The sequence below is a fragment of the Lepidochelys kempii genome, chromosome 15 (assembly GCF_965140285.1).
Source record: "Lepidochelys kempii isolate rLepKem1 chromosome 15, rLepKem1.hap1, whole genome shotgun sequence".
In the NCBI taxonomy this organism is placed as follows: domain Eukaryota; kingdom Metazoa; phylum Chordata; order Testudines; family Cheloniidae; genus Lepidochelys; species Lepidochelys kempii.
The window spans coordinates 6,836,826-6,864,093 of NC_136394.1; the positions used below are offsets into that span (position 1 = coordinate 6,836,826).

Consider the following 27,268-nt stretch of genomic DNA (forward strand, 5'->3'; position numbering starts at 1 on the left):
CCTGCCCATGCCTACCCTATACCTCTGAGGCTGGCAGAGCCCGCTTTCAAACTAAGAGCCAGGAAGCAGAATGCTACCTGGGAGAAGGCACCAGGTAAGATCTCTCCTGCTGGATTTCCCCTACCAGGTAAATGAGGCGCAATCATGGCTGTGCACATTGGATACCACACCCGGATTCCTTCTGGTCAGTGAGCAGCTTTGTTACAGGGACATGTAATCTGCTGAGGGATGTAATCAGTTCAGGTCCTGTTGCCTAGGTACTACGGGGAAGGGACCTTAGAAATCCATGCAGTGGAATAACATTGGGAAGACCGCAATGACTGCTACTGGAGACTGGCCAGGGTAACACAGCTGTCACCCCTCTTCTTGTGCCGTGGGATCTCCAGTGACCACACATGGTCAGGACCTTACTTGGACGTGAAACCACCAGTACAGCACCCCCAGTACATTAGGCGTTATGTCAGTGTCTACTCAAAGCACCAATTACTGTCTCACCAGCACCACGTCCTGCAGCAACTTTGAATCTTTGGCGGGGTCTCTCAATCCAAGCAACCACCAGCTCTGACCCTATTTTGCTTAAGACTGGACAAGCTCACAGCCCGAGTGAGCCTGGGGAGAAGTGGTGGTGGGGTGCTGGCATGGCTACTGGCTGCTAGTGATGCAAGTCGTATTTGAACCCAGCTCTCCAGGCAAGAGCATTAACCCACAGCACTGCCCTACCTGCTATTAACAAAAGAACAGGAAGGGGGGCATTTTTAAAAAAAAACAACAACCTGAGAGAGTGTAGCCAAACAAAGCCATTTCCCTTCTGCCTGAGAGGCCAGCAAACAAAGACTTCTGCATCAGATTCTTTTGGCACTATTATATGCGCTCTGCTGAATTCACAGGCACTGCGGCCTGCAAAAGGACTGAAAGCTTCTCTCAGCCACGAGCCTGCTGTTTGAACCGCACTCTGGATGAATGAGACACAGCCGGCAGCTTACTTACTTTCCTCTGCTGTGTTCACTTCTCTTCCTCTCCCGAGCTCCCTCCCACGCACATGTCTGCCAGAGCATCCCCCTCTTTGCTTGCTATGTGGGTTCGCTTTCAAAATCCAATTCAGGGGAGGGGGAGGGACAGAAGATGCTGTACCCAGACAAGCAGAGCTTTCCGCCTTCCCTGCTGACGCTTTCTGCCCTCTAAGGCTGCTGATCTTTTGAGCGACTTATGCTCCTCTTTGAAACGTCTACTGCATTGTAAGACGCCATGTTCTCTGTCTCTTGGGAGACACAGGAGAAAGAAAACAAGGCTGTGTCCTACATGGCCAAGGGCCCAACCCCCGTGGCTAAAAGCACGATATAAGCTACCCTCAAATTCAAGGTAAAGCGTACACACTGGGTTGCACATAAAAAACCTGGCTGTCCCATGCATGATCTGGAAGAACCCGAGGTGCACTAAATGCAGGGGAAACCATGTGCTTCAATGGAAATGGCTTGCTGGGAAGCAGAAAGAAGAGAGAAAAATGGAGCGTGCTCTCCGCAAAGGAGGCAGCGCGGGGCCTCAGCAGAGCGGAGCGGGTTCAGGTGGTGTTTGTATGTTCACAGTACGTGTGCCCCCAGCAGGAATGCTCATGGCTGGCAACAAATGAAGAACGTTCTGCTCCATGACTCACTCTCACTCTGCTAATCTAAACTGCGGCCTTGCTCGATGGGTGCTTGTGGTCTGAACAGCTCCCTTATCAGCCGGCGCGGAGCAGGAAGCACGGCTGGAGAGACGAGCACGTGGGTGGTTATAACAATCTGTGCCATAGTAACAACTAGCTGCGTGGCAAGATGGGATGGAGGAGGTCAGGGGAGTAAATGGTGAAGCAGCTTTTGATTACAATCACCAATGACAAGAGTTTGGGGCTCTCAGACCCAGACATGTAGACTTTTTATTCCAACAATCACTCAGAGGACAGTATTAGAGAGTCCCAGCACTGGGCTAGACGGGAAGGGTCAAAGAGGTTTCAGAGCAGAACCGCAGTGCATTGGCACAAAGCTGGGTATTGCACAGCGCATTGGCACAAAACTGGGTATTGTACAGCGTAGACCCACAATATGCCTGGCTCCACCAACGGAAAAAATCAGCCTCTCCCCACCCCCAGCTAAGGTGCTATACTGACCAAAACAATGGTGAAGGTGTATCAGAGAGGCTGCTGATGGAAGGGAGAGATGCAGCTGCAGTTTACCTATGCTTATTTCTAGCCCTTCCATTTTCTGCAATATTACAGCAATGGTATGTGTCTCCCACACGTTCCAACATGGCAGACCGAAGCCACACAGAGCCTGGTGGAACACATTTCCCGTTCAGCTCCCTGTAACGCTGTCAGGTTCCTTTTGGGGGTGGCTTTGAAGGACCATATGCTGGAATAGAACGCTCCAGGCAACTAGGAGATGAGCTAAGTCCTAGATATAGTCACACTGGGCTCTCAGGCAACCACTGAACCCAGGGTCCAGAAGGGGCATTGCTATTAAATACGTATATTTCAGAAGCGCCTCTAGGGCTGAATTTGGATCAGGGCATTGTACAAACGCAAGAGGCTTACAATCCAAGTAAAGAAACAAAATCAGCATCACTGGAGGGACTGAATCCACCAACCTTTCAGTTAACAGCTGCATGCACTTGCTCACTGTCCCACAGAGATGTTTGGTCAAGAACATTCCTTTTAAGTAGATGCCCTCACAGTGGACTCCAGGTTCAAGCCCTGAGTCCAGTCCATTAGGTCTGGCCTCTTACGTATTTCCCTGAAAACAGGGCTAAGCACAAAGTAACTGAATGCCAACTAGAAGTAACAATTAGTGAGGGGCAGTTGCCAGTGCGCATGTAGGGAGGGCAGGGGTTGAAGTCCAATCGGTCTGTTTCCCTATCTCCCAGCACTCTCAAACCAAGAACAATTCAAAGCGAGAGACTGCTCTTATTTTCAGTTCCAAACAGATGTGGCTTACTGAACTGTCTCTTGGTCCACAGCTAAGATCCTGGGGACATGGTGCCAGTTTGGCTTCCAACTTCTATCCAGAGCAGATAATACAAATGCTAGGACATTAAGATCCCAAGGACTCAGGGAAAACAAAACCAGACAGAGAACAAGCGCAGAGAAATCAGTGCACCTGTTTGAGCCCAGTGTGACCTGTTGGCAGAGCTGGCTGATGGGGAGGTTGACAAAGCAGGGGGAGCAGTCTGCATTTTTATTAGATCTGCAGTCACCAGGGAAAGTCAAGATCCGTTTTTTAAATGACTCCTCGAGGTGGCACAGGGGCTCTGGAGACTATGAAAACAGAGGGGGAGGCAATTCTAAGTATATTAGGGACAAATAAATCACCTTCCTTGCAGCTCCCTTCTCCTCTAGGGTCACCTTGAGGAAACCTCTTTCCCCACCTTACATCTCCAACTCCACGTGCCGTGTCTGGAGCTATTTACGTGCACAATTCCTCCCCCTCGGTGCACTGACGCCCCCTGATGGTTCAATTTTATTGGCAGACATTTGCACATGCCAGGCCTCCCTTGTGGTATCTAGGTCACATCAGTGGCTCGCCTATTATTTCCAGTGCTCACTTGCTTTTCTGCCTTTCACCAACAGCTGACTGTCACCCCTTCACGTTCAACAGCTGGTCTGTCTGGTGGGATCCAGCCACACCCCTTTCACTGGAGACTGTCTTCCTAACCTGAATGTCTGTCAAGAACCACTGCCCATGCAGTCCTCTATTCCAGGGTGGGGGAGACGTGAGGTTTGCTTCTCATCGCCATGTACGTAAACTGATGCTTTCAATGCTTCCCTGGAATTACCTATCTCAACCCTTTTTTCTGGAGGAAGCTGGCGTGTGTATGATGGGGGCAGATTGCGTTGAAAGGCTGAAGGAGGAGCATTGATCTCCACTATAGTCCTGGAACCCAGGGGAGAACTTCTTACACAAATATTTGCCAATCAATGCATTGGCCCTTGTCAATGGCTGTCAATAGAAGTCTGCAGTAGGGTTATCCATGGAAATGTCGGCTTCTGGAATCTGATCCAAACAACACTGTTCAACTCTCAACTTCTTATCTGTTCCATTTTTACCTGGACTTCATTCTCCTCCTTCTGGAGGCCTGTATTTCTTGTAAATTAGCCATTCCAGGCACTAAACATGCTACCTTAACACACAGCATATGGGGATGTAGCATTTCAGTGTGCCAAAGCACATAATATCATGCTCTAATGTAGAACTCTTCATCAGTAGATCTCAACGTGCTTTACAAAGGTGGTCAGTAGCACTACCCCCATTTTACAGATGGGGAAACTGAGGCTCGTCAGACCACTGGCTGGGCCAGGAATAGAACACAGTGTCTCCTAAGTTCCAGCCCAATGCTCTACTCACTAGGCCATACTGCACAGTTCCACTGCCTTATTATTCAGAGCCATGGGTATCAAAACAGCTTCCTGACCATTACCATCTCACCTCCTATTTGGGATGCCTGAATATTTGGAATTACCCACAGCACTGCCAGACTAGTGAACCCATATGGACTGCAGAAAATCATTTCATGGATTGACTGCTCCAGCGAGCGCATAAAGGGTCAACATACAGATGCATACAGGCAGGCATGAGCAAAGGAGTAGTCAGGATGTTTCATGACCCCTTTCCTTGGCACAACCTTCATTACCAGGGTATGGCTTCCCGCCAGTGCTCCTCGGTGCGGTTTACTCTAAAAGCACAGGAGACATCCTTGGTTTCCACATCCACCATGCAATACACCTTGCAGTTATGTTCTCGGGTTCCACCATCCATTTGCCAACCCATGAGAACAGACAGCTCCTGGGAAAGAACTGGTCTGACCCATGCCAGATAGGGACTCACTTATCTCAGTTGTATTCACCATCTGGTTGGATGCTACTACATTACCGTGAAAATGCTCGGCTGTTTTCCGTCTCAGGGCCTCCACTGTTTCCTCCGTGTCAGCCCACTCCAAGACCAGCCTTCTGCCGTACAAGTGTGTGCTGTGGCACAGGGCGCTGAAGGCTTTCTGAAGGTTTAAAGGGGGGTGGGGAAAAAGAAATCACATGTAAGGAAACAAACTTAATATCTGTACGGGTTAAGTAATAGACATTGCCCTCCCTCTACCTCAAAAAAACCCAAAACCAAATCTATACGGACTCCTGGAACCCCAAGGCATCCAATTGTGGGGGGAGGGGGCATTACATAAGAATGGACATCCTAGGTCAGACCAAAGGTCCATCTAGGCCAGTATCCTGTCTTCCAACAATGGCCATTGCCAGGTGCTTCAGAGGGAGTGAACAGAACAGGTAATCATCAAGTGATCCATCTCCTGTTGTCCATTCCCACCTCTTGATCCAGACAGGGTGCTGATGTTCTTAAACACCTGCATTATGGAGTCTTCCCCTTGAAATCCAGCTACTCAAGGGGTACATCTACTCTGGAATAAAAGACCTGCGGCACAGCCACAACTGGCCTGGGTCAGCTGACTCGGGTTAACCGGGCTCAGGCTGCGGGGCTAAAAATTGCAGTGTGGACATTTGGGCTCGGGCTGCAGCCTGACCTTTGCAGGGTCCTCAACCTCAGGCTCCAGGACAAGTGTGAACATCTACACAGCAATTTTACAGCCCCTCAGCCAGAGCCCCACAAGCCTGAGCCAGCTGACCGGGTCAGCCACAGGTGTTTAATTGCTGTGTACACATACCCTAGAAGACAGCTCTCTCTGGGGAAGAGCAGTTTTCTGCAGCACGGTATCTTACAAATGCATTTGGTAGGGGCGATGGGAGGAGACATAAAACCAGGTGCAGCTGAGAAACACTGGCACAGGTTGGATGTGCCATTCCGCACTGCCTCCAGGCATACGTTTAGTGCAACACAACAGCTGTACAACCTGGAGTGTGGTCTTCTGCTTAGAATGGGAGCAGTCATCTAAGTCTCTCACACCAGGAAAGGTCAGACTAGATAACCACAGTGGTCCGTTCTGGCCGTGGAATCTGACAACACCGCAGACCATGTCACTCTCCTGTACGTCACAGTGAGTGTGTGAAACACAAGCATGATTCCAGAGCTCAGCTTTATGATTAAGTAGGTCCACTGAGGCAATGCATTTTGAGAACTCCAGCTACTGGGGGTAAGAAGTTTTCCCTTCCATTAAATTCTGGTGATAGCATAAGTCACGGGAGCAAATCCGGATGCATCAGAACCCCAAAATGGAATTGCCTCCTATTTCATTGTTGTGGTTTTGTTTCTCATATAGTAAAAAGGTTTGAATGTTTCCCTATTTGCTATTGCTAAAGAACGTGAGGAAGGACATGACCTCACACTGACACTGAAGGCACAAGTGCTGGCAGTACCATTAACACAACAGACTTTCTAGATCCTCAGCTGATCAATGGGAATGCTCAGGAAACACTGGCTTTTTCCTTGGAGCTCTGCTCGGTACATTGCAGGAGTGCGCCCCGTTATGCAAACACACAGTCAGCATTTCTATAGCTCCATTCATTCCAAGGGACTGCAAAGTGCTTCAGAACAAGCCCAGACACATTTAGGAAGACTAAAATGTTCTCATAAATGTGTCAGATAAGACTGAAATAAAACATGTTTATAAGGTTTGTAAACTGACTTCTATGGGACACCTACAGTGACTTAAATGTATGTAGAGTGAGAAACTAATCAATTCACCAGGAAGTGAAATTGCAGCCATGTCTGGGGTGGAACACAAGAGCTTTTTAACAGCATACAGTAACACTACACAACTACTCAGGACAGGATTTGAACAGCATATGCAATTAAAACAGGGACAATTTAGACAGACAGTATTGTAGGTAGTTACTCAGACTGGCACTGGGTCAGGATACCAGAATTAACCTAGTCTGACTCCTGTCTCCTACAGTGACCAGTCTTAGAAACTTTAGAAGAAGTTGCAAGAATCTTCATAATGTCTCACGTTTGAACCCAAGCCCCTTTCCACCCTCTCATAAATCAGCCTGACTCGGCTCAGCAAACACTCAGGAACCAGATCTTAAGACCCTGCTGAGGGATGGGTCACAGCCTGAGTCTCACTAGGACTCAGGTCCAAGTCCTGTCATTTTGCAGTAGAGATAAAAGGTCTGCATAGTGCAGTGTGAATGTGTGAGCATGGCTGCGGGACCTCGGTCCAGCAATCGTAAATCCAGGTTTATCATGTAGCTTGGACGTTCAAGCGCAGGTATGGAAATACCGAGTCCGCAAGTCCGGGTCCCGCAGATGCGGGTTTACAATGCAGTGTAGACATACCCTTAGGGACTAACCTGCCAAACGGGGGAGGAAAGGGGGAGTATTATTTTTCTTATTGGCCCTACTCTGTTGATGGCTGGTTCCTACTTTGAAGCAGGCAATTTTATAACCAGCATATATGTTTATCCAGACATAACCATGCATGTTCTTATCCATATAAATGTCTAATCCTTTTATGTGACTCCTACAAAGCTCCTGAAGCAATGAATTCCACGGGTTAATTATCTGTTGCATAAAAAAAAATTGCCATTTCAATATATTGCCTGTTTCAGTGAATGTCTCCCGCATTTTAACATTAAAAAAAAAAGTGTGAACAGGAGCTCCTGATTTGCCTGCCCTCCCCCATTCATTATTTTATTGACCTCTCATCTCTCTCTTCTTCTTCTCCTCTGTAAACTATATGATCCTAAACTGGAAAAGGACGGATACATTAATTTTCGGTTGGGTGTATTTTCTCCTCCCAGTACTTTTGCAGCTACAGCTGTTTTTATTTGCCACCGCTGTTGTTTTAAAGGCCTATTTTCACATGGAATGTTAGCCAATTAGCAGAGCAATGTGTTGGCTTAAACAAATAGTCGAGGGGTAGGAGGAGGCCTCGGGAGCAGAGAATTGTGATGGCTGTTTACTTTGGCACAAAGAACAATTCCACCCCTGGCAAACAACTGCAGCTCTAATCACTAGGCCTCATTTGTTAATTTATACTTTTTAATTTCTCACTTCCCACAACCCGAAGAAGAGAAAGGCTGTATTGAGAACAGTCAGGAATGAGCACGTATTGCCAGGGCAGCCATATTTTGCCCTACTGGGGGGTCCAGCTGGTAACCTGCCAGGCAACTGGGCACCTCATCTATATCAAATGAAGCTGCTGCAGCCACCTGTATTGTTAACGCAGGGTGCTGCCCGTGGAGACCACAGGTCCCAGCATGCTGGGATGTTCCATCCAGTCTGCTTGAATATGTTAACCCAATTAGTGTTCTTTATTTCTGTGCTCAAATATATTGACTTAATTTGTATTGCCAGTTTACAGGTTTGTTAATAAATCTGAGCATTATTGATCCTTTGGAAAAAAACAAAAAACATTGCATGCTGGGAACTATAGTGTCTGTGGGACCACCTTCAAGATGACCTCCAAAAGAAGGTGCAGGGGAAAGGAAGATATGTTTGTGCCATTTTTTTATTTCTTTAGGAGATATGAAGAAGGCCTACAAGGATTTTTTTCTTCTTTATTTTTAATCCTCCCCCTTCCTTTTTTTTTAAACATTAGAAATTCAGGTCATGTCTGCATTGGAAAAATCTATGGACAACCAGTGAACAAGAAAGATATTGCGAAGTCACCAGAGAAACTATACGTGTTATAGACGGACAGTGATTTTTTTCTATTCAAACTGTTTACATCTCAAGGACTGAGAAGGCTCCTCCCAAGCCCTCACCTCTGGAATTTCTCCAAAAGAAAACAGGCAAGATGAGACTTGACATTCATGTTATCATTAATATAATATAATGAGAAAAAAATTCTGATGTTCTTTATACATCATAAAGGAAATGAGCAGAAACCTAACTCTCTCTCTCTCCCCGTTTCAGGTCACCTTTTAAGAGGAGGTTGGGTGAATTCAATCCTCAGGATCACACTTTATCCCCATCCGACCTACTGGCTGATAACCAGAGCTGTAGCCAGCTGTTCATCCAAGACTGACACTCATTGGAAGAGACTTCTAACCCTCCACTTACGAGTATCTCTTTACATCGATGTAAAGGAGGGTGGTGAAACACTGGAATGTGTTACCTAGGGACGTGGTGGAATCTCCTTCCTTTGACCTTTTTAAGGTCAGGCTTGACAAAGCCCTGGCTGGGATGATTTAGTTGAGGACTGGTCCTGCTTTGAGCAGGGGGTTGGACTAGATGACCTCCTGAGGTCCCTTCCAACCCTGATATTCTATGATTCTATGATTTAAAAGCTCTAGGTGCCCTTGATTGTTGAAAAATGCAAATCAAAAAGGAACTCCACCACAACCAAGCAGCAGCAACCTCTGCTAGTACAACCCAAGCTAGGTAAATGAAAATACAAAGCATCCTTCCCCCTCCAACTCTCCACCACCCTTACGATTCTCCCCGGCTTTCAAAATGCCTCAGGGCTTGAATGAAAACTACAGGCCTAGTGTTTAAGGAAAAAAGGACATGCTCATGTTTAAAACCTTGCTTCTGAACCCTTGTGGATCTGATTTTACATTGTTTGGTTTAGCTTAATGTAACAGCTCGCTATGGCAGGAATTCTTTGCTAGCTAAGTGCCACTTACAGAGTCCTAAAATTACAATATGGCTTTGGGAGAGTCAGCCAGCTGAGTTAGAGTTGGCTGCTCCATGTGCTGTGAATAGACTAAATCAGCCTAATGCAGTTTTCATTTGCAAATTTAAACAAACTGCACCCCAAAATGCTTTGTAAAGTTCAGTAATAAATTAAATGTTGCTTATTTGTAATCCACTTCCAGGGTGCTGATTAAAAGGCATCTAGAGCCCATGCAGATGTGAACCAACAGCATACAAAACATTTCCAAAAAAGCCTAAAGAAAACCAGCTAGCTAAATCCAGAACATAGCCAGGAAGCATCACACACATGCCCAAAATGTGTTTTCTGATGAGCTATTGAACTGTGGTGCTGCTGGAAGTACTGGTAGCCAGGTCCTGGAAAGGGTTAGAGAGGAGGTAGGTGTTGGGTAAGCCAAAATGAACAGGGAAAGATAGAGAGAGGAAGAGGTGGCCAAGAAGGTGGGGTGGAACAAGCTGATGGAAGGTGTTTTGAAAGCCAGAAGGGCAATTCTGCGATGGATTCCAAAGCCAAGGGGCAGCTAGTCAAGCTGTTTGGGGACTGGGCTGTGCAGATGGAAGAGACAGTCTGCTTGTAATGGTGTCTGATGGCCTGGGGATTTGGAAAGTCATAGATCAAGAGACTGGACCGCTCAGTTAATCTCCCTTGGGTGCTATTCCTCACCATCTCTAAACACTGTTTTAATTTTGGGGACACTGCTTCTTTGCCTCTTCATTCCCCATTGCCCTATTAAACACTCAAGCGTAAGAGCCTTAGGGCCAGAATCATTAGAGGGACAAAGGGTTGATAACATTAGATTGCTGATAAATTTTCTTTCCTTCCTAAAAAGGAAACAGTCCCAGTTGAGGACATTCCCTACAATGCCAGCTGAGCTCAAGTTTGTTTTGAAGGGTTGAACATCTTTCCTGAATGGGCAATTTCTATTTGGAGACCAGATGTATTTTTATATCAGCAGGGGGGAAGGAAAGCAGAAACTCTGCCTGCAGTATTAGCTAAAAACAACCCAACTCTCTGCAGTGAGTACTCCAGGAAACATACAAATAAGCCAGTGCTGCTTTAATCAGAATCAATGTGCTTAGCAACACTGATCTGTGCAAAACAAATTCCTCCATGCAGCCACAAAACCAGATACCTTTAAACTTGACATCCATCTTTCAGAAGAGATGTAAACCAATGACTTGGCCTGCGGTTGTTAAAAATCCCAGGGTGCTTTTTAACCAGAGTTAGGATGTTAAAAACGGCTGCCCTGGCTACATTCCAATTCTGATCATTCCTCACTTTCAGTTATTAGAGGTGATAGCCTTCAGTTCCTGTTCTAACGTGTCTAGGGCTGCTGTGTTCTGCCATACACCAGAGGTGGTTGCATTTCAATAGTGGATTGTTAATCTTACTATAGGAGCATCTTGAGGTGATCATGGCCCCATTGGACCAGGAGCCGTATTAACAAAGTGAGAGACAGTCCCTGCTTTGAAGACTTTACAATTTAAAAGTCAGATGGGAGGTTCAGCTTCAGTAACTCAATTAGAATAGCACCTTACAACAAGAGCTGGCTATCACAGGCTACTTGTGGAATAACAAACATCCTACTCATCATGAGCAAGGGGATCAGAATCTGGTTCTAAAAGACCCATTTGAAACACAATGGATTCTGAGAGAGAGTTAGGTGCCCAGTTCCTTTAGGCTGTTATGAAAATTCCAGTTCACTCACTCAGAGTCATTGTAATTGCCTTGCGAAACAGGTGGACAAGGCAGTTCACAGGAACTAAGAGCACTTTTATCACACAACAAACATTTTAAGTTTGCAGTAGGTTCTTCTTTCACAGTCCGCAACAGTTCAGCTCAGAGGTCTCTCAGTCTGCCTCCCCCCTCTCTCGTTCACATAGCATTGAACCAGGAGCCAGTTATGCAAGGGTTTACAAAATTCAGAATCCTACTCATCGATACATGGTTCATTCTTTTCTTGACGGCCAACAGAATGAACCTGCTGTGCACTTTCTTAACACAATTAAATCCCCCAAAGAAACAGAAAACAAAGCTACTTTCCTCAAAAGGAAGAAAAGCACAAAGCTCTCTCTCGATGCAGGGCAATGCCCCAGCACAACAGGATCTGTGCCCTCGAGAGTTACTGCTAGGTCGGTGTCTAGGGACGAAATGAAATCACACACTGGACTACAGATCTGAGGGATGTTGCCCAGGTGAAACCTGTAACAGGGAAGTCTGCCCCTTTAGGGGCAGGGGGTTTGGGGACAGCCAGCCCTGTTTTGAGCCAGGGCCTCTTTAAGAGCAGATGCTCGGGTCTGGGAGAGGAAGTAGGGTGGTTCTGGTGGCAGGCCGTGGAAAAGAGGGACTCCCAAGCGGACAGTCTGTGGGAAGACTGGGGATGAACTGCCAGGGACAGGGAGTTGGATTTACATTGAACTGTTTTCATGTTAAGTATCATAGGGGTAGCCGTGTTAGTCTGGATCTGTAAAAGCGGCAAGGAGTCTGGTGGCACCTTATAGACTAACAGACGTATTGGAGCATACGCTTTCGTGGGTGAATACCCGCTTCGTCAGATGCGTGTAGTGAAAATTTCCAGAGGCAGGTATAAATATGCAAGCAACAATCAGGGTACGGATAACAAGGTTAGTTCAATCAGGAAGGATGAGGCCCTCTTCTAGCAGTTGAGGTGTGAACACCAAGGGAGGAGAAACTGCTTTTGTAGTTGACGAGTCATTCACAGTCTTTGTTTAATCCTAAAATGATGGTGTCAAATTTGCAAATGAACTGAAGCTCAGCAGTTTCTCTTTGAAGTCTGGTCCTGAAGTTTTTTTGCTGCAGGATGGCTACCTTTAAATCTGCTATTATGTGTCCAGGGAGGTTGAAGTGTTCTCCTACAGGTTTTTGAATATTGCCATTCCTAATATCTCATTTGTGTCCATGTTTTCATGGTGGGGCTTACTAAAGATTGTAGTGCAGCCAGTAAATGGTGCCAGGGCGAAAGGGCCTGAACAGACTCTGGGAGTGGCATTTACTCTTTCCTGGGCCATGGAGACAAGCTGACAGCTTAGGAAGCCTCTCTGATGCATCTGTCCCCCTTACAGGCACAGGTGGCAGGAAGAGGAGCAGCATAGCATGAAAAGCCAAAACCTTCATTTTGAGGCTTGCTGCTTTTTTTTCCTGCCACGAGTCCCAGCCCCTCTGCCTCAGGGTATGGGATACAGCAACTCATTCGAGACAAGGTATAAACACATACAACAGCCAGTAGAGGGTGCTGAGGTGGACAGGCTCAGCACATCAATCTCCAGCCCCAATCAGGACCCCTTTGGTTGGAGCCAGGCTGACATCTGCCATCTACCTGACAATTGGGATCCAGGAACTCCTTGGATTATTCTTATATGTATAAGAATAGTATCTGCTGAGATTGGGGCTCCATTGTGCTAGCCACTGTACATACACATAGCGGGAAACAATCCCTGACCTAAAGAACTTAAATTAAATAGACCAGACAGACAAAGGGTAGGACTAGGGAAGTATCTTTAGACCCATTTTACGAATGGGAAACGGAGGCTCAAAGATGGGAATAACTTGTCCAGCCAGAGTCAACCAGTGACAAAACCAGGACTTGGCCGAGGAATCTTCCTAACTTCCAAACCTGTGTTCGTTCCTCCTGTGATGCTATTCAACGGTGAGCCACACAATACCATTTGGTGGACTTTTACATGACAGCAGAGCTGTCATGACAGCTTCTCTGGCCAGTCAAAAACTCTACTAGATTCATAGATTCCAAGGCCAAAAGGAATTGAGATCATCCAATCGGATCCCCCTGTATCTGAAGGCCTCAGATGGTAACTCCATAGTTTAGGCCTTGCCTACATTGGGAATTAGCAAACATTCCAACCATTGCTGGCCAAGCACCGAGGAAGATGCACCACTGCAAAATCCAAGTGCAGACAAGGAAAGCCACAATAAAGTAAGCTACTGATTGCTGAAATCTGGCCTGAATCCTACCCTAGACAAGGCCATTGTTCTTTAAGTGAAAGGCCAGAAAGCAGACATAATTTGAGGGCTGGAAGGAGGAGGGATAGGGAGAGAGGACTGTGCCACTAAGCTCACCTTGGCATCCTGTTTGGTGAGGAAATCCACAAATCCAAAGCCACGGTGAGATCCTGTCCCGGCCATTTTCTTTGGCAGGCGGACGGTCTTCAGCTCTCCAAAGGTGCTGTGAATAAGAGACAGGGAAACAATACTTAGATAAAAACCCACCTCATTTATGAGCCAAGGCAGTGCCATTACAGAGATGTCCCCTTTCATGTAAGCCTTGCAGGCATTACAGCTACAAAATGATCACTGCAGGCAAATGCTGTACCATTTCTCTAGGCCACATTTAGTGACAGATCTTGGCTACTAAAGGTCTTCCAATTGGATACTCCCCAACACAGCAGAAGACATCTTTGCAGTATTTGGCATGTTTCTTCTCTCCTGGGAAGAAAGTGAGGATTTGTGCTGTACCGCCGTACACAGTGTTGAACACACAAGTACATCTCCTCCTCGTTAACAGTTTAATATTAGGCAGCAGCACACTCTGCCTCAATTTATGGTGAACTCCCCATTCCTTTCAGGCGGTATTTAAAATCAGCCGCTATACACAGGGCACTGATGTGAACCAGGAAAGGACAGGAGCCCATGGGGATAGAAAGCCATGCCAGGCAGGCTCACAGTGCTAGCATGAAGAAAAGGAGTACTTGTGGTCTTTCCAGGAACAGCTCCCCTATCTCCCACAGGTTCCACTCCTCACTCCCTGCGGACGTGAGTATCCTCTGAGCAGCGTCATAACTTGTAAAGCATTAAAGAATCAGGCAGCTGACTCTAGTTACCTCCCAATCCTGTCCAATGGGCTTCTCTTTTCAAGCTATTCTCTTACTTCAGACCCCTTGATGGGCTGGGTTAGAGGGAAACGTAGCTTGTGAGAGCTGAAGGCTGATTCTGAATACTTTACCTTCTCCCCACCCCGCCCCGGAGAGAGAGAGACACTGCCATTTTAGAAATTCCACAAGAGGCAGCTTTCCATTTCTCTGCAGCTGAGCTCTAGCTCCCTTTCTTTTCTTTTTAATGTCCAGTTATCATACACATATGCACAAACTGCAGACAATAAATATTTAATGTGGACTGGGTCTGAATAGATGTGTTATTTTATTTGAAAATCTACACACACACAAAGAGGTTGGAAATACAACAATGTCAAAGAGCGACCGGGACTAAACACAGTAAAGGCCGTAAATGCTCTCGTGAAATGATATAAGCTAAATCCAGAGAGTTAACCCGCTGCACTGGCAGCATGACCAGGCATTCATCTATCCAATTTCCTCAGGCAGTGCGGTGTGTAAATGTAGCATTATGAATCCTCAAAATGAATCTGCACGTCTGCTCCTCGTAGCTCTCCCCCCCACCCCCCGCAACCCCCCCTTTGAGATGGTGCTAAGGAAACAAACAAACAGAATAAAACAGAAGAGACGCAACAGCCTTGGAGAGCAGGAGTGCTCAAGTCTAAATGCGGCAGAAACATTACATTGTTTTTGGTGATGAACCAGTCTCCCACAAGGTGGCTGGTGGGGAATTGAGACTACAAGAACTCCATGTACTTCTCCATTATTATTTGTATTAGAGTGGTGGCTGGGTGAGCCAAACAAGATTGGGGCCCTGCTGGTCTATGCACACCTAGTAAGAGATAGCCCCTGCCCCAAAGAGATTACAGTCTGAAGGGACAAGACAAAGGGTGGGAGGGGAAAAAGAAGCAGACAGACAGAGGGGAAGTGACATGCCTAAGCCACACCAGGTCAGTGATCACATTAAAATGCAGGTCTTCTGGCTCCCAGACCAGTGCCCAAATGACTAGACAACATCAGGTCACGCTTCCAACAGGGGAATGTTGCAGGGCGGATACAAATCAATGATTTAAAAAAAAAAATTAAAAGAATCGGATTTTTTTATTTAAATCAGATTTTTTTTGATAAAATGCTTTTTGAGGAAGAAACTTATCAAAAGACAGTTTTAACTGAGATACATTATAGCTCAAAGATATCTCATCATGGAATAGGGATATAAATTCTAATTCTATAGTGTGAGACAATATATTCATGTAATGTTTAAGAAAAGTTTCGTAAACGAGTTCTAATACTTCATGGATTAGGGACCCAATCTTATGGGGTTCCACAGGCTTCTGTACAGGTTATTTAGGTTAATCTTTCTATCTACCCAATGGGACTCAGTGCTCAGCCTAGAAGACACCATCAGAGATGCTTAGTTTTGCAGCTCTCAAACTGTGGATTTGAATTTCTGTCTCCAGCGGTAACATGCTTGTTAACAGCAAAAATGTTTTTAAAATAAATAAATAAATATATAGAGGTAAGAAATAACAGACCTCAACTCTACTGTCCCTCTGCAAATTTGTGTACACAGAGTCAATCCCTTACCTCTCTTTAAAGTAAAAAGTTTCAAAAAATTCAATGAATAGAAGATTGTTGGGGGCTGAATAGATCTGGACAAGGAGAAGAAGTCTGGAGATAAATGTGAGAAGCGAGGGACATATGTTTTTTGTTAAAATATTTATGTTTGCTGTTGAAGAAAAAAATCCAAAATACTTAATGTTGTTTTAGTTAAATAAAACAATTTAAATGCCTGTCTGGTGATGTTCTCCTCCTAATACAGCCTGGCAAGAAAATCCTCCAAATATTAATGATTAACCTGTTGAATTGGATATAGTTCACCTCCCAATTTACCTTTGGTAAATGAAATAACCGAACAATCATTCATTTTCTGATATAGCTGTAAAACTAACCTGAAAAGTTTTCAAAATAAATCACTTAAAAATGCATAGTGTGTACCTTCTAAAAATGAAACATACGTCTCTCTCTGAGTTGCGAAGAATATGTATTAAGGTGATAACAACCAACAAGAATGCACTTTTATGTAGAAAACCATGATTAAATCGAGTCTTCCTAACTAGTGATTTAAATCAAATCCACCCTGGAATGTTGATTCTTTTGCGGCACTACCTGGTGGCGAGTGCATGAAGAAGGGCCTTTGACAGGGGACATGCACACAAAAGAATATGAATTATACCTTGACCTTATATGATATGCCTCCCACAGGAAGAAATCTCTCAAAGCTACATACAACCATGATGTGAAATCCCACTACCCTGATGTGAGATAGGTGGGCATCACCCCGTTTTAACAAAGGGCAAACTGAGGCACAAAGGCCCAGATTTTTAAATGTATTTCGGTACACTACCATTGATTTTCAATGAGAGTGAGACTCCTAAGTCAGGTGTTAGAATGATGATCAGAAGAACACTTACATATCTGTGAAAATTGGGTCAAAAAGCTTAAGTGACTTGACCCAGGTCACAGACGCAGGCTGTGACAGAGTTGGGAAAAGTACCCTGTTCTTCCGCCTCCCAGGCCTGTGCCTTGCCCATCAGAAGCCCAGGTAAGAGGTCAGTGAGGGAAACATGCTGAACTCTGCCCATAGCTCTCGTGCGTTATAACCACCACATTATTATAATAATTAGTACTAACCCCTGGGGATTGTTTGTTTGGGGAGATGACCTGAAAAAACATTGACATTCAGACTCACCCGAAGAGCAGGAAATCAACAAGAGCGTAAGGTGGGCATACCCACAACCTGGGCGGCGGGACAGATTTAACACACCTGTAGGGACTCCACAAGAGCAAGCAACACCATCATGGGAGCGGAGCATGTTTGAGTCCCTTGGGCCTAGGGGAGAGGGTTGGATGGGATAGACACCAGCTCCACCAGACTTGAGCTACTTACTTGACAGTGGTATCCATGGAGCAGCCGCTGAGGGGCTCAGAAGGGAACGCCCAGAGACCGTGGCCTGGGCAGAAGGGGATACACTAGGACTCCCAACAGAAGCACAGATGACCCCGCTAGGGATAGGCAGAAAAGCCACCCCACTGTGTTGATAATTAGAAACCATAACACAGCAATTACCATACGAGCAGCTGTGAATGAAGTGGAGAGATTGGGCCTTTAATGTTCCCCTTGCCACCTCGGTGGAGAAACTCACACCTCACGTAACCAATTATTCCTTCATCTAGCTATTTTTTAAAGGGAGGGGGGGAAGGGTACAATTACCCTCTCCTGAATGGGATATCCCTTATCCGGGGAAGACAGTTTATGCTTTGAACAAAGGGAGGCGTTCTCACATTTCTAATTTGTTTTAAGGGGTGTCCTGTGCATGCATACGTACAAAGAGGGAGGTGTGCTTTATGGCAGCTCAGATCAATGACATCTCCCTCCCTTCCCTATAACCAACTTTGATGCACACAAATCCCACTTGCCCATAGGTGTAAGTGTGACAATGGGAGGGGTGGGGATGGTTCCCTGATCTGTGTGTCGCAAATTGGACTCATCAGAGAGGGTTGCCGAGGAACCTGGCTGTCGGAGCTAACAACACAAAGCGACGCACTGTGCGGCCCACACCCTCTCCACGTATGAAGGGAAAAACCGTGAGACTCAGAAGTGGCAACTGACCCTTTATTCATGGGACACCCATGACCAGGACCAGAGCTCAAACTCTCTGAAGTAACTAGTAACTGAGGTGAGATGTTGGGAAGGGAATTTGAAATCCCTCATTTGTACTGTGCTACTTACTGCCAATGGAGGAGAGTTTAAAAAAAAAAAGCAGTGATTATGGTATTAAAATTCAGTGAGAGCCAAGGCAGAAGGATCCTCACATACTGAACACCAACATTCCTTCCCTAGTGTGTCTGCCAGGGTTCATACACTGCCTCAGAGTGCGACAGGACTCACAGGGCCATGGGTGCATCACCCTCTCACTCCGTAAAAGATGAGGTGGTGACTTTGCTTCATACCAATCAACATTCATGCAAAGACAACAGCATGTTGGCACTACTGGGGTGAATCATCTATATGGATTCAGGAAAAGAGGGTCACATACTTCTCCTCAATTGTGCACAAGCCCCGATCTGCACCTCTACAACCCACAAATTGCAGGAACTCAATAGAGAGGCGAGACCTGGAGGATTCACCGAGGCAAGCCAAAAGTCACAGGTGGCAAATGAGCAGACTTCCTGTGCAAGACCTCAGCCAGTGGGGCACATCAGTGCTCCCACTGAAACATACACAGCAGCACAAGGGTTTGCAGATTGTCTGCATGGCGTTCCTGGAAGTCAGTAACATTCCCACCACACTGCTAACTCTTCCAGCAATTGAGTGGATTTCCTCTTAACCAGCTGGGCGAACAGAGAGAGAAGCAGACGGAAGCTGCTAGACTCGTCTTCAGCTGGGAGCAGGCGAGTTGGAAGAACGAGCCCATGGCCTGCTGACCGTGAGGATGGTATGTTACTATCAAATGGACTGAGATCCTTGGTTTAGTTTGGTGGATAACAAAAAAGCCTATTTGGCACCTCTCAGCACAGGAAGGTCCCAGATATCTGGTGTTGGCACTTGTGCTCCTTTAATGGTGAATATGAAGGAGAATACAAATGAACATGGCCACACATGCGCCTCCTCAACACACACATTCCCCTGTGCTGCCTGCTGCTGTTGCCAATAAGCACCATCCTCCCTGTCACTGAGGCCTGTAACCTAGGGACCATCACTGACCCCTCCCCTTTCTTTTGCCTTACACAACCAGGCCATGTCTAAATCCTTCCTCCATAACATCTCAAGGTCCATCACCATCTTGCTGTCCACGCCCACAAAAGTCCTTTCCAGGCCCTCATCTCAATTACTGTACCCTCCTCCTCGCCGACACCCCTTGCCCCTCCCTCTCCCCCCTACCCCCATTCATACTCTTCACTCCGGCTCCATCACTCCATACCTGGATACCTCCACTGTGCCCTCGCTTTCCACCATGTTTAGTTCAAGCTTTTTGTCCTCACCATCAAACCCCTTTATAGTCCTCCTGCATTTATTTACCTGTTCTTTTCTATTATTGTGTTGCCCCTGTGACCTGCAGTCACTGCTGAACCAACCTCAGCCTCGATGACCTGTCTGTCCATGTTTCCCACAACTATCTCTGTGCTTTCTTCCACAGCAGCCCCTAGGCCCCTACCCTTTCCTCTTTCAAATTTCCTTCAAGACCTACCTCTGCTGTGATGCCTACAAGAAAATCAGCCAAGAAATGCTGGTTCAGCAAAGCATGTTCTAACCCCAACTGCTCTGCATCTTTGCTGTGTCCTTTCATCCCATTCTCCACCTGAATAATATCTATTTCGACTGTAAGTTCTTCAGGGCAGGGAGCTTTTCTTCCTCTTTGCAAAGTATCTAGCATGCCTTTGGCACTACATAAATAACAGCGATTGTACTAGATGCTTCCATAATTTAGCCCTTTCACATTATACACTTCTGAAATGGTGTCATTATTCTTAGACCCTAGACACTGAGCAAAGATCAATCAGAATTAGTGCGATAAGCTGTTAGTCACTATCTAATCAAAGGAAACTCAGCTGAAAGACTCCAAAAAGGAAAGGGAGAGCATAATTTCACCACTGATCTATACAAATGGTTGCACAAGAGACTACATACAGTGCATCCCAAAAACAAGATGGTTAAAATAATGGTTGCAAGGAAGCACCCCGAGACCCCCCACCCCACCCAAATATAGATGCTAGAAAGCTCATCTCCCATTCCAAGTGAATCCAGTGCCGATTACATTGCAAAGTCTAGTCAAGAAAAGATTTAACGGTTTGCCAGTAACACGGGGCGTTCTGGGCAATGAATGCAAAGTTCCCAAGGAGGCACAAGCACTGTGTAGCTTCTCCCTTCACTGACCTGCAAAATGCTGTCTACAGCATCAGGCCTAAATTCTGCATCATCTGAGCAAAATTTAGTCTTCACTTGGCAATGATTTTCTTTCTTTCTTTTCTTTTTTTTTTTTTTTTTTTTAATAAATCACCCCCAAATAGCAATTTGCCAACAAACTATTCCTCGCCAGTCTCTGCTCCTGCACCGATTTACTGATTACAGAGGAATAATGGCCTCTTTTCTTTTTCCTCCTCCTTTTGGAACGAAGGACCCTGCCAAATAGTTTTGCCCCTGGGCTGAGTCGTGGTCAGTTCCACCCCCTACATGAGAGAGTTAATGAAATACACAGCAGAATGTTCCTCCCCCTCAGGTCTTCAGCTGACTCCAGTACAGCTAATCCCATTACAAGAAAATAACGTGGATAATTCAAGCTAATGAAATCGTTACAAGAATGTGGACAGCCAGAGGTGGACATTCAGAACCAATTTAACAGTCTTTGGTGTTGTTATCCCCAGCACAGGAAATATCTGAAAGGAGGAGGAAGAAAAAAGCCCTCCTCTCTTGTTAGCTTAAATCCTGTTCGAGAGTTCAGGAATTAATCTGCCACATATCTTCCCTATTACTATTATCATCATCATCATCATCATCGTCTCCTTGGTAACCTCAGAAAATTAATGAATGAATGCAGGGGAAGGAGGGCAGGAATGGAGTAAAGCCTGCTGACATGCTGAAACAAGTCTGCCGCTCTTATGGCCAGTAGTCCTGGCTGAGCAATAAGGCAGGAGAAGGTTGTTGGAGGGACTTTCCAGCAGAACAGGCATGGGTCTGCACAGCTAAAGCAATCTTAAGAAGGGGCTACTCCCACAATAACCTCCCCAGGGGCGAATTTGAACACAAAGTTAATGTAATAGCTTCTCACCAGCTGACTTTGCCTACACTAGGCAATCCTGTTGGACAGGACACTGAATACTGACCACCACCTTTCACCCCCCAAACCAGTGTTACAAGCAGGTGTCCTCTTAGCATGGATGAGGAAGAGAACCCAGATGAGTGTGCTTCCCATGCATTATTAGATAGCACTTTTGTCTTCAAACTTGTTCGGCTTTTTGCTCACCCTACACCACAAGGCTTGTTTGGAGGCTTCTCCAACTAGTGCTGTGGAAAGGATTGTGTCAGGAGGCCAGAAACTGGGGGCATGCCTTGTGGAAGAGGGAAACTCATCTACCTCATTCCAGGGGGATGAGGGGGATGAGGTAGATGAGGCTTTCTTCCGGCAGCTCACAGAAGCTACTAGATCGCATGCCCTGATTCTCATGGGTGACTTTAATTTTCCTGATATCTGCTGGGAGAGCAATACAGCGGTGCATAGACAATCCAGGAAGTTTTTGGAAAGCGTGGGGGACAATTTCCTGGCGCAAGTGCTAGAGGAGCCAACTAGGGGGGGCGCTTTTCTTGACCTGCTGCTCACAAACCGAGAAGAATTAGTGGGGGAAGCAAAAGTGGATGGGAATCTGGGAGGCAGCGACCATGAGTTGGTTGAGTTCAGGGTCCTGACGCAGGGAAGAAAGGTAAGCAGCAGGATACGGACCCTGGACTTCAGGAAAGCAGACTTCGACTCCCTCAGGGAACGGATGGCCAGGATCCCCTGGGGGACGAACTTGAAGGGGAAAGGAGTCCAGAAGAGCTGGCTGTATTTCAAGGAATCCCTGTTGAGGTTACAGGGACAAACCATCCCAATGAGTCGAAAGAATAGTAAATATGGCAGGCGACCAGCTTGGCTTAATGGTGAAATCCTAGCGGATCTTAAACACAAAAAAGAAGCTTACAAGAAGTGGAAGGTTGGACATATGACCAGGGAAGAGTATAAAAATATTGCTCGGGCATGTAGGAATGAAATCAGGAGGGCCAAATAGCACCTGGAGCTGCAGCTAGCAAGAGATGTTAAGAGTAACAAGAAGGGTTTCTTCAGGTATGTTGGCAACAAGAAGAAAGCCAAGGAATGTGTGGGCCCCTTACTGAATGAGGGAGGCAACCTAGTGACAGAGGATGTGGAAAAAGCTAATGTACTCAATGCTTTTTTTGCCTCTGTTTTCACTAACAAGGTCAGCTCCCAGACTGCTGCGCTGGGCATCACAAAATGGGGAAGAGATGGCCAGCCCTCTGTGGAGATAGAGGTGGTTAGGGACTACTTAGAAAAGCTGGACGTGCACAAGTCCATGGGGCCGGACGAGTTGCATCCGAGCGTGCTGAAGGAATTGGCGGCTGTGATTGCAGAGCCATTGGCCATTATCTTTGAAAACTCGTGGCGAACCGGGGAAGTCCCGGATGACTGGAAAAAGGCTAATGTAGTGCCAACCTTTAAAAAAGGGAAGAAGGAGGATCCTGGGAACTACAGGCCAGTCAGCCTCACTTCAGTCCCTGGAAAAATCATGGAGCAGGTCCTCAAAGAATCAATCCTGAAGCACTTGCATGAGAGGAAAGTGATCAGGAACAGCCAGCATGGATTCACCAAGGGAAGGTCATGCCTGACTAATCTAATCGCCTTTTATGATGAGATTACTGGTTCTGTGGATGAAGGGAAAGCAGTGGATGTATTGTTTCTTGACTTTAGCAAAGCTTTTGACACGGTCTCCCACAGTATTCTTGTCAGCAAGTTAAGGACGTATGGGCTGGATGAATGCACTACAAGGTGGGTAGAAAGCTGGCTAGATTGTTGGGCTCAACGGGTAGTGATCAATGGCTCCATATCTAGTTGGCAGCCGGTATCAAGTGGAGTACCCCAAGGGTCGGTCCTGGGGCCGGTTTTGTTCAATATCTTCATAAATGATCTGGAGGATGGTGTGGATTGCACTCTCAGCAAATTTGCGGATGATACTAAACTGGGAGGAGTGGTAGATACGCTGGAGGGCAGGGATAGGATACAGAAAGACCTAGACAAATTGGAGGATTGGGCCAAAAGAAATCTGATGAGGTTCAATAAGGATAAGTGCAGGGTCCTGCACTTAGGACGGAAGAACCCAATGCACAGCTACAGACTAGGGACCGAATGGCTAGGCAGCAGTTCTGCGGAAAAGGACCTAGGGGTGACAGTGGACGAGAAGCTGGATATGAGTCAGCAGTGTGCCCTTGTTGCCAAGAAGGCCAATGGCATTTTGGGATGTATAAGTAGGGGCATAGCGAGCAGATCGAGAGACGTGATCGTTCCCCTCTATTCGACATTGGTGAGGCCTCATCTGGAGTACTGTGTCCAGTTTTGGGCCCCACACTTCAAGGATGTGGATAAATTGGAGAGAGTCCAGCGAAGGGCAACAAAAATGATTAGGGGACTGGAACACATGAGTTATGAGGAGAGGCTGAGGGAGCTGGGATTGTTTAGCCTGCAGAAGAGAAGAATGAGGGGGGATTTGATAGTTGCTTTCAACTACCTGAAAGGGGGTTCCAAAGAGGATGGCTCTAGACTGTTCTCAATGGTAGCAGATGACAGAATGAGGAGTAATGGTCTCAAGTTGCAGTGGGGGAGGTTTAGGTTGGATATTAGGAAAAACTTTTTCACTAAGAGGGTGGTGAAACACTGGAATGCGTTACCTAGGGAGGTGGTAGAATCTCCTTCCTTAGAGGTTTTTAAGGTCAGGCTTGACAAAGCCCTGGCTGGGATGATTTAACTGGGAATTGGTCCTGCTTTGAGCAGGGGGTTGGACTAGATGACCTTCTGGGGTCCCTTCCAACCCTGATATTCTATGATTCTATTCTATGAAACGCTGGAGACAAAGCAAACAGATACTCCCCCCCTCCTTTATACAGAAGCGTCTTTACTAACGAAGGAAGAGGTAAGAGAAGTCTAGAACGACTGCACATGCCGTCTCAAACTGTGATCTTGCATGCTAAGCAGGCTGGACAGGGCCAGTATGGGATGGGAGACGGTTCTGCAAGAAATGGTGATGCTGATTCTGCATGGGGCACTCTTTCTTCTGAGTCAGCACTAAGTGAATGCCCTACTACAGTTTTGGGTGGCACTCTATCCTGGGGGTTCCATATTGTGTGTGTCATGGAAAATAGATGGCCCCACCTACTTATGGTCATTTATAGCCCATGGCACTTTTAACAGGAGTAGAATTGTTAGTCTTGGTGTCCAGGCCAAATTCCATCTTGCATAATAATTCTCTGCCTATTTAATCCCTTTGTAGTTTCAAATAGAAATGATACTTAACTTTTCCTCATTTCCAGACCTGCACTGTTGGATAGTGTTGGTATGCCCTACTGGACAACTGCCGTGTTCCAGACCAGAAGGTGGAACTTCAGCAGTGAGTTAAATGATCCTGACTTATGCTGTATGTGCTTTGCAATCCCATTCAATGTATATAGTTCATTTCCCTGAAGATTCTAAGACTAGATTCAGTGAGACAGAGAAGTAGAGTTAGAAAACAAAAGTATTTTAGCTCGCAAGGCGACACCAAGCTTTCCAGGGAAGCAGACTACTCCACGAAATAATGGTAGCAGCTTGGAATGCCGTTTGGCTGGACCCTGTTTAAACATCCCATGGAAATGAAGAGTAGCTATCTTTAAAAGCCAGAGTTAATCTTTAAGGGTAGAGCTCAAGCAGATGCCAGTTTAGAGCTGTGCTAGCCCTTAATCAGCTGCAAAGTTTGATCTGTTAAATAATCCAATAGTTATAACATGAGAATGGACTTGTGGGTTCTATTCTAGACTCAGCCGCAGATTTGCTGTATGACCTTGGGAAAGTCACAACAGCCCTGTTGTTGGTGTTTGCCACCTGCAAAATAGGGATAATATTTACCAACCTCATGGAGCGGTGTGAGGCTTAATTCCTTAATTAATTAGTGCTAGCAGAGTGCATTGAGATAAAAAAAAAGGTGCAATGCAAATGCAAACATTTTCAAGGGGTAAAGAAAAATAATGACACACTCCAAATGGCCTGATGAGTTTTAAGACACAAGAGAGTGATTTTGGTTTGCAAACAAGGCAAACAGCCTCAAGCCCTGTGTGATTGAGAGAGAGAAAGGCTTCAAAATCAGCTGGTCAATTGGGGTTTTGCAGCCAAAGGGCACCTAACAGTTATTCTGTGGCACACACGTGGTCCAAACTAACACAGAAGGGAGTCAGCAGGAGGACTTACTTTCTATGCTAAAAGGAGAAGTGCCAGAGAGGGAGAGGGATAGGGGGTGGGTGGCGGGGCCCATGGGAAGTGCCCAGAATGAATGCCATGGTTAGATTTCTCAGGGTGCTCTCTTGCAAACGTGTCTAATTACAGCCAGACGGCGCTTTCGGCGCACCTGCCACAGCAACTGTTTATCTCGCCGACGAGTTAAAGAGCATCATTTGCAAAGTTCGCTAGGAAGGAAAGCCAATTATCATGTCGCCGGCTAGGCACAAAGCACGCTCGCGCTTTATCTCCCCGCTCGCGCTCCACAGCGCGGCAGAGGAGCCTTTCATGCTAATTTCTGCTGACTTCCCCCACCCCCCTGCTTCGCTCCTCCGTTTGGAAAACGATTCTACAGCTTCTCCGAGAACTGGCCCACCAGCGAACCTGTGAGACAGCAGAAGAGGGAGCAGGAGGTGGAAACAAACAAGCATTGCTGCCAAAAACCAGACCTGTTCTCACGAGGTCGCTCTTCCACCGCGGACCCACTCCCTTTTCATCGCAAAAATTTTCAAACTTCCCCTGATGCAATGAGATGTCAAAAGGCAGCTGGATTAGGCCACCCCTGAATAAGGAGACTATGCGATATCATAATTAGAGTGGTCATTAGTGACACACGCAGCAGAAGGACTTGCAAATGAAGTGTGGCTTTCTCTCTCTCTTTTGAGCTTACTATGAATATAGGGAGAGGTGGGGATTTGTCAATGGGACCAGCTTGAAGTGGTAAAATAAAACGACATGCTGTGAACAGGTACAAAAAGAAAAAAAAGCTGCTGGTGAAGCGAGTAGGATGCAGGGAGTAAAGCTCCTGAGTGGGTGCTCTTTGCAGCTCTTCCAAAATCCTCTCTTCAGCCACTGCATAGGGTGGCACATTTCTTTCTGTTTAGCCTTGCTAGTCACATCTATCCCTGCGCACCCCTCTCACTGCCACTTTGCTGAGCTCATACCAGCCAGCAACTATTGTCTTGTCTTATTCTCACTTCTTTCCTTTTAAGGTACTGTCCCAAACCTACCTTTTCCCCCTCCTCACTCCCCCACCATCGTGCTCACATCCTTTCAGGCACTGGGGGGAGGGACAGCTCAGTGGTTTGAACATTGGCCTGCTTAAACCCAGGGTTGTGAGTTCAAACCTTGAGGGGGCCATTTGGGATCTGGGGCAAAAACTGGGGATTCGTCCTGCTTTGAGCAGGGGGTTGGACTAGATGACCTCCTGAGGTCCCTTCCAACCGTGGTATTCTATGATTCTCTCCCTGTGATTCAGGATTCTAGCACCATGGCTAAGAACCTTGGCTTTGTTCTTCTAGCACTAACTCTTTGCGTGTCTTGCCCTCTTGTCTTTTGACTGTCATGTCAAATCCCTTCTTTTCTTAATGCTCCTGCTAATGGGTTGATGTCTCTCCCCTTCCTCTGCTTGTCAGCCAATACTCTCCTCTCACATGGGACCACCAGTTGACTTATTTGTTTTCATTGTTGATTGAAGTTTTATTTCTGTGTCCTGCTACACCTTCCCACGCACTTGGGATTAAAGGCATCTGTATAGATCACGTGATGTCATGGCTGCCGGAGGGATGGAGCAAGCCCAGAGCTCAGCTTCAGGGTACAGGCAGAGCTAGGAAACATGGTATACAACAGAAGAAATGCATACTGCATCTACAGCTAACAGAGGCGAAGTAGCTGCTTAGAGGATTAAGCACCAGCTTTTGTAGACCTGGATCCCCCCAAACCACAAGCAAAATCCCAGCAGGA

The 27,268-nt window shown here is 46.4% G+C and overlaps 1 protein-coding gene across 6 annotated transcripts in view; it reads right to left on the bottom strand.

Annotated features, from left to right (window-relative positions):
- The window catches only part of RBM19 (RNA binding motif protein 19), a 143,951-nt gene that overhangs the window by 47,225 nt on the left and 69,458 nt on the right, over positions 1-27,268 (bottom strand). For all 6 annotated transcript variants that reach the window (XR_012155096.2, XM_073313160.2, XM_073313158.2 and 3 more), the window contains exons 22-23: positions 13,684-13,789; positions 4,899-5,019 (exon numbers count right to left, since the gene is read on the bottom strand). Coding sequence is in view for 5 of the 6 variants with exons in the window: in XM_073313160.2 (XP_073169261.1) it covers positions 4,899-5,019; positions 13,684-13,789 (227 nt within the window). In the remaining variant the exon portion in view is untranslated. The remainder of the gene's footprint in view (positions 1-4,898; positions 5,020-13,683; positions 13,790-27,268) is intronic.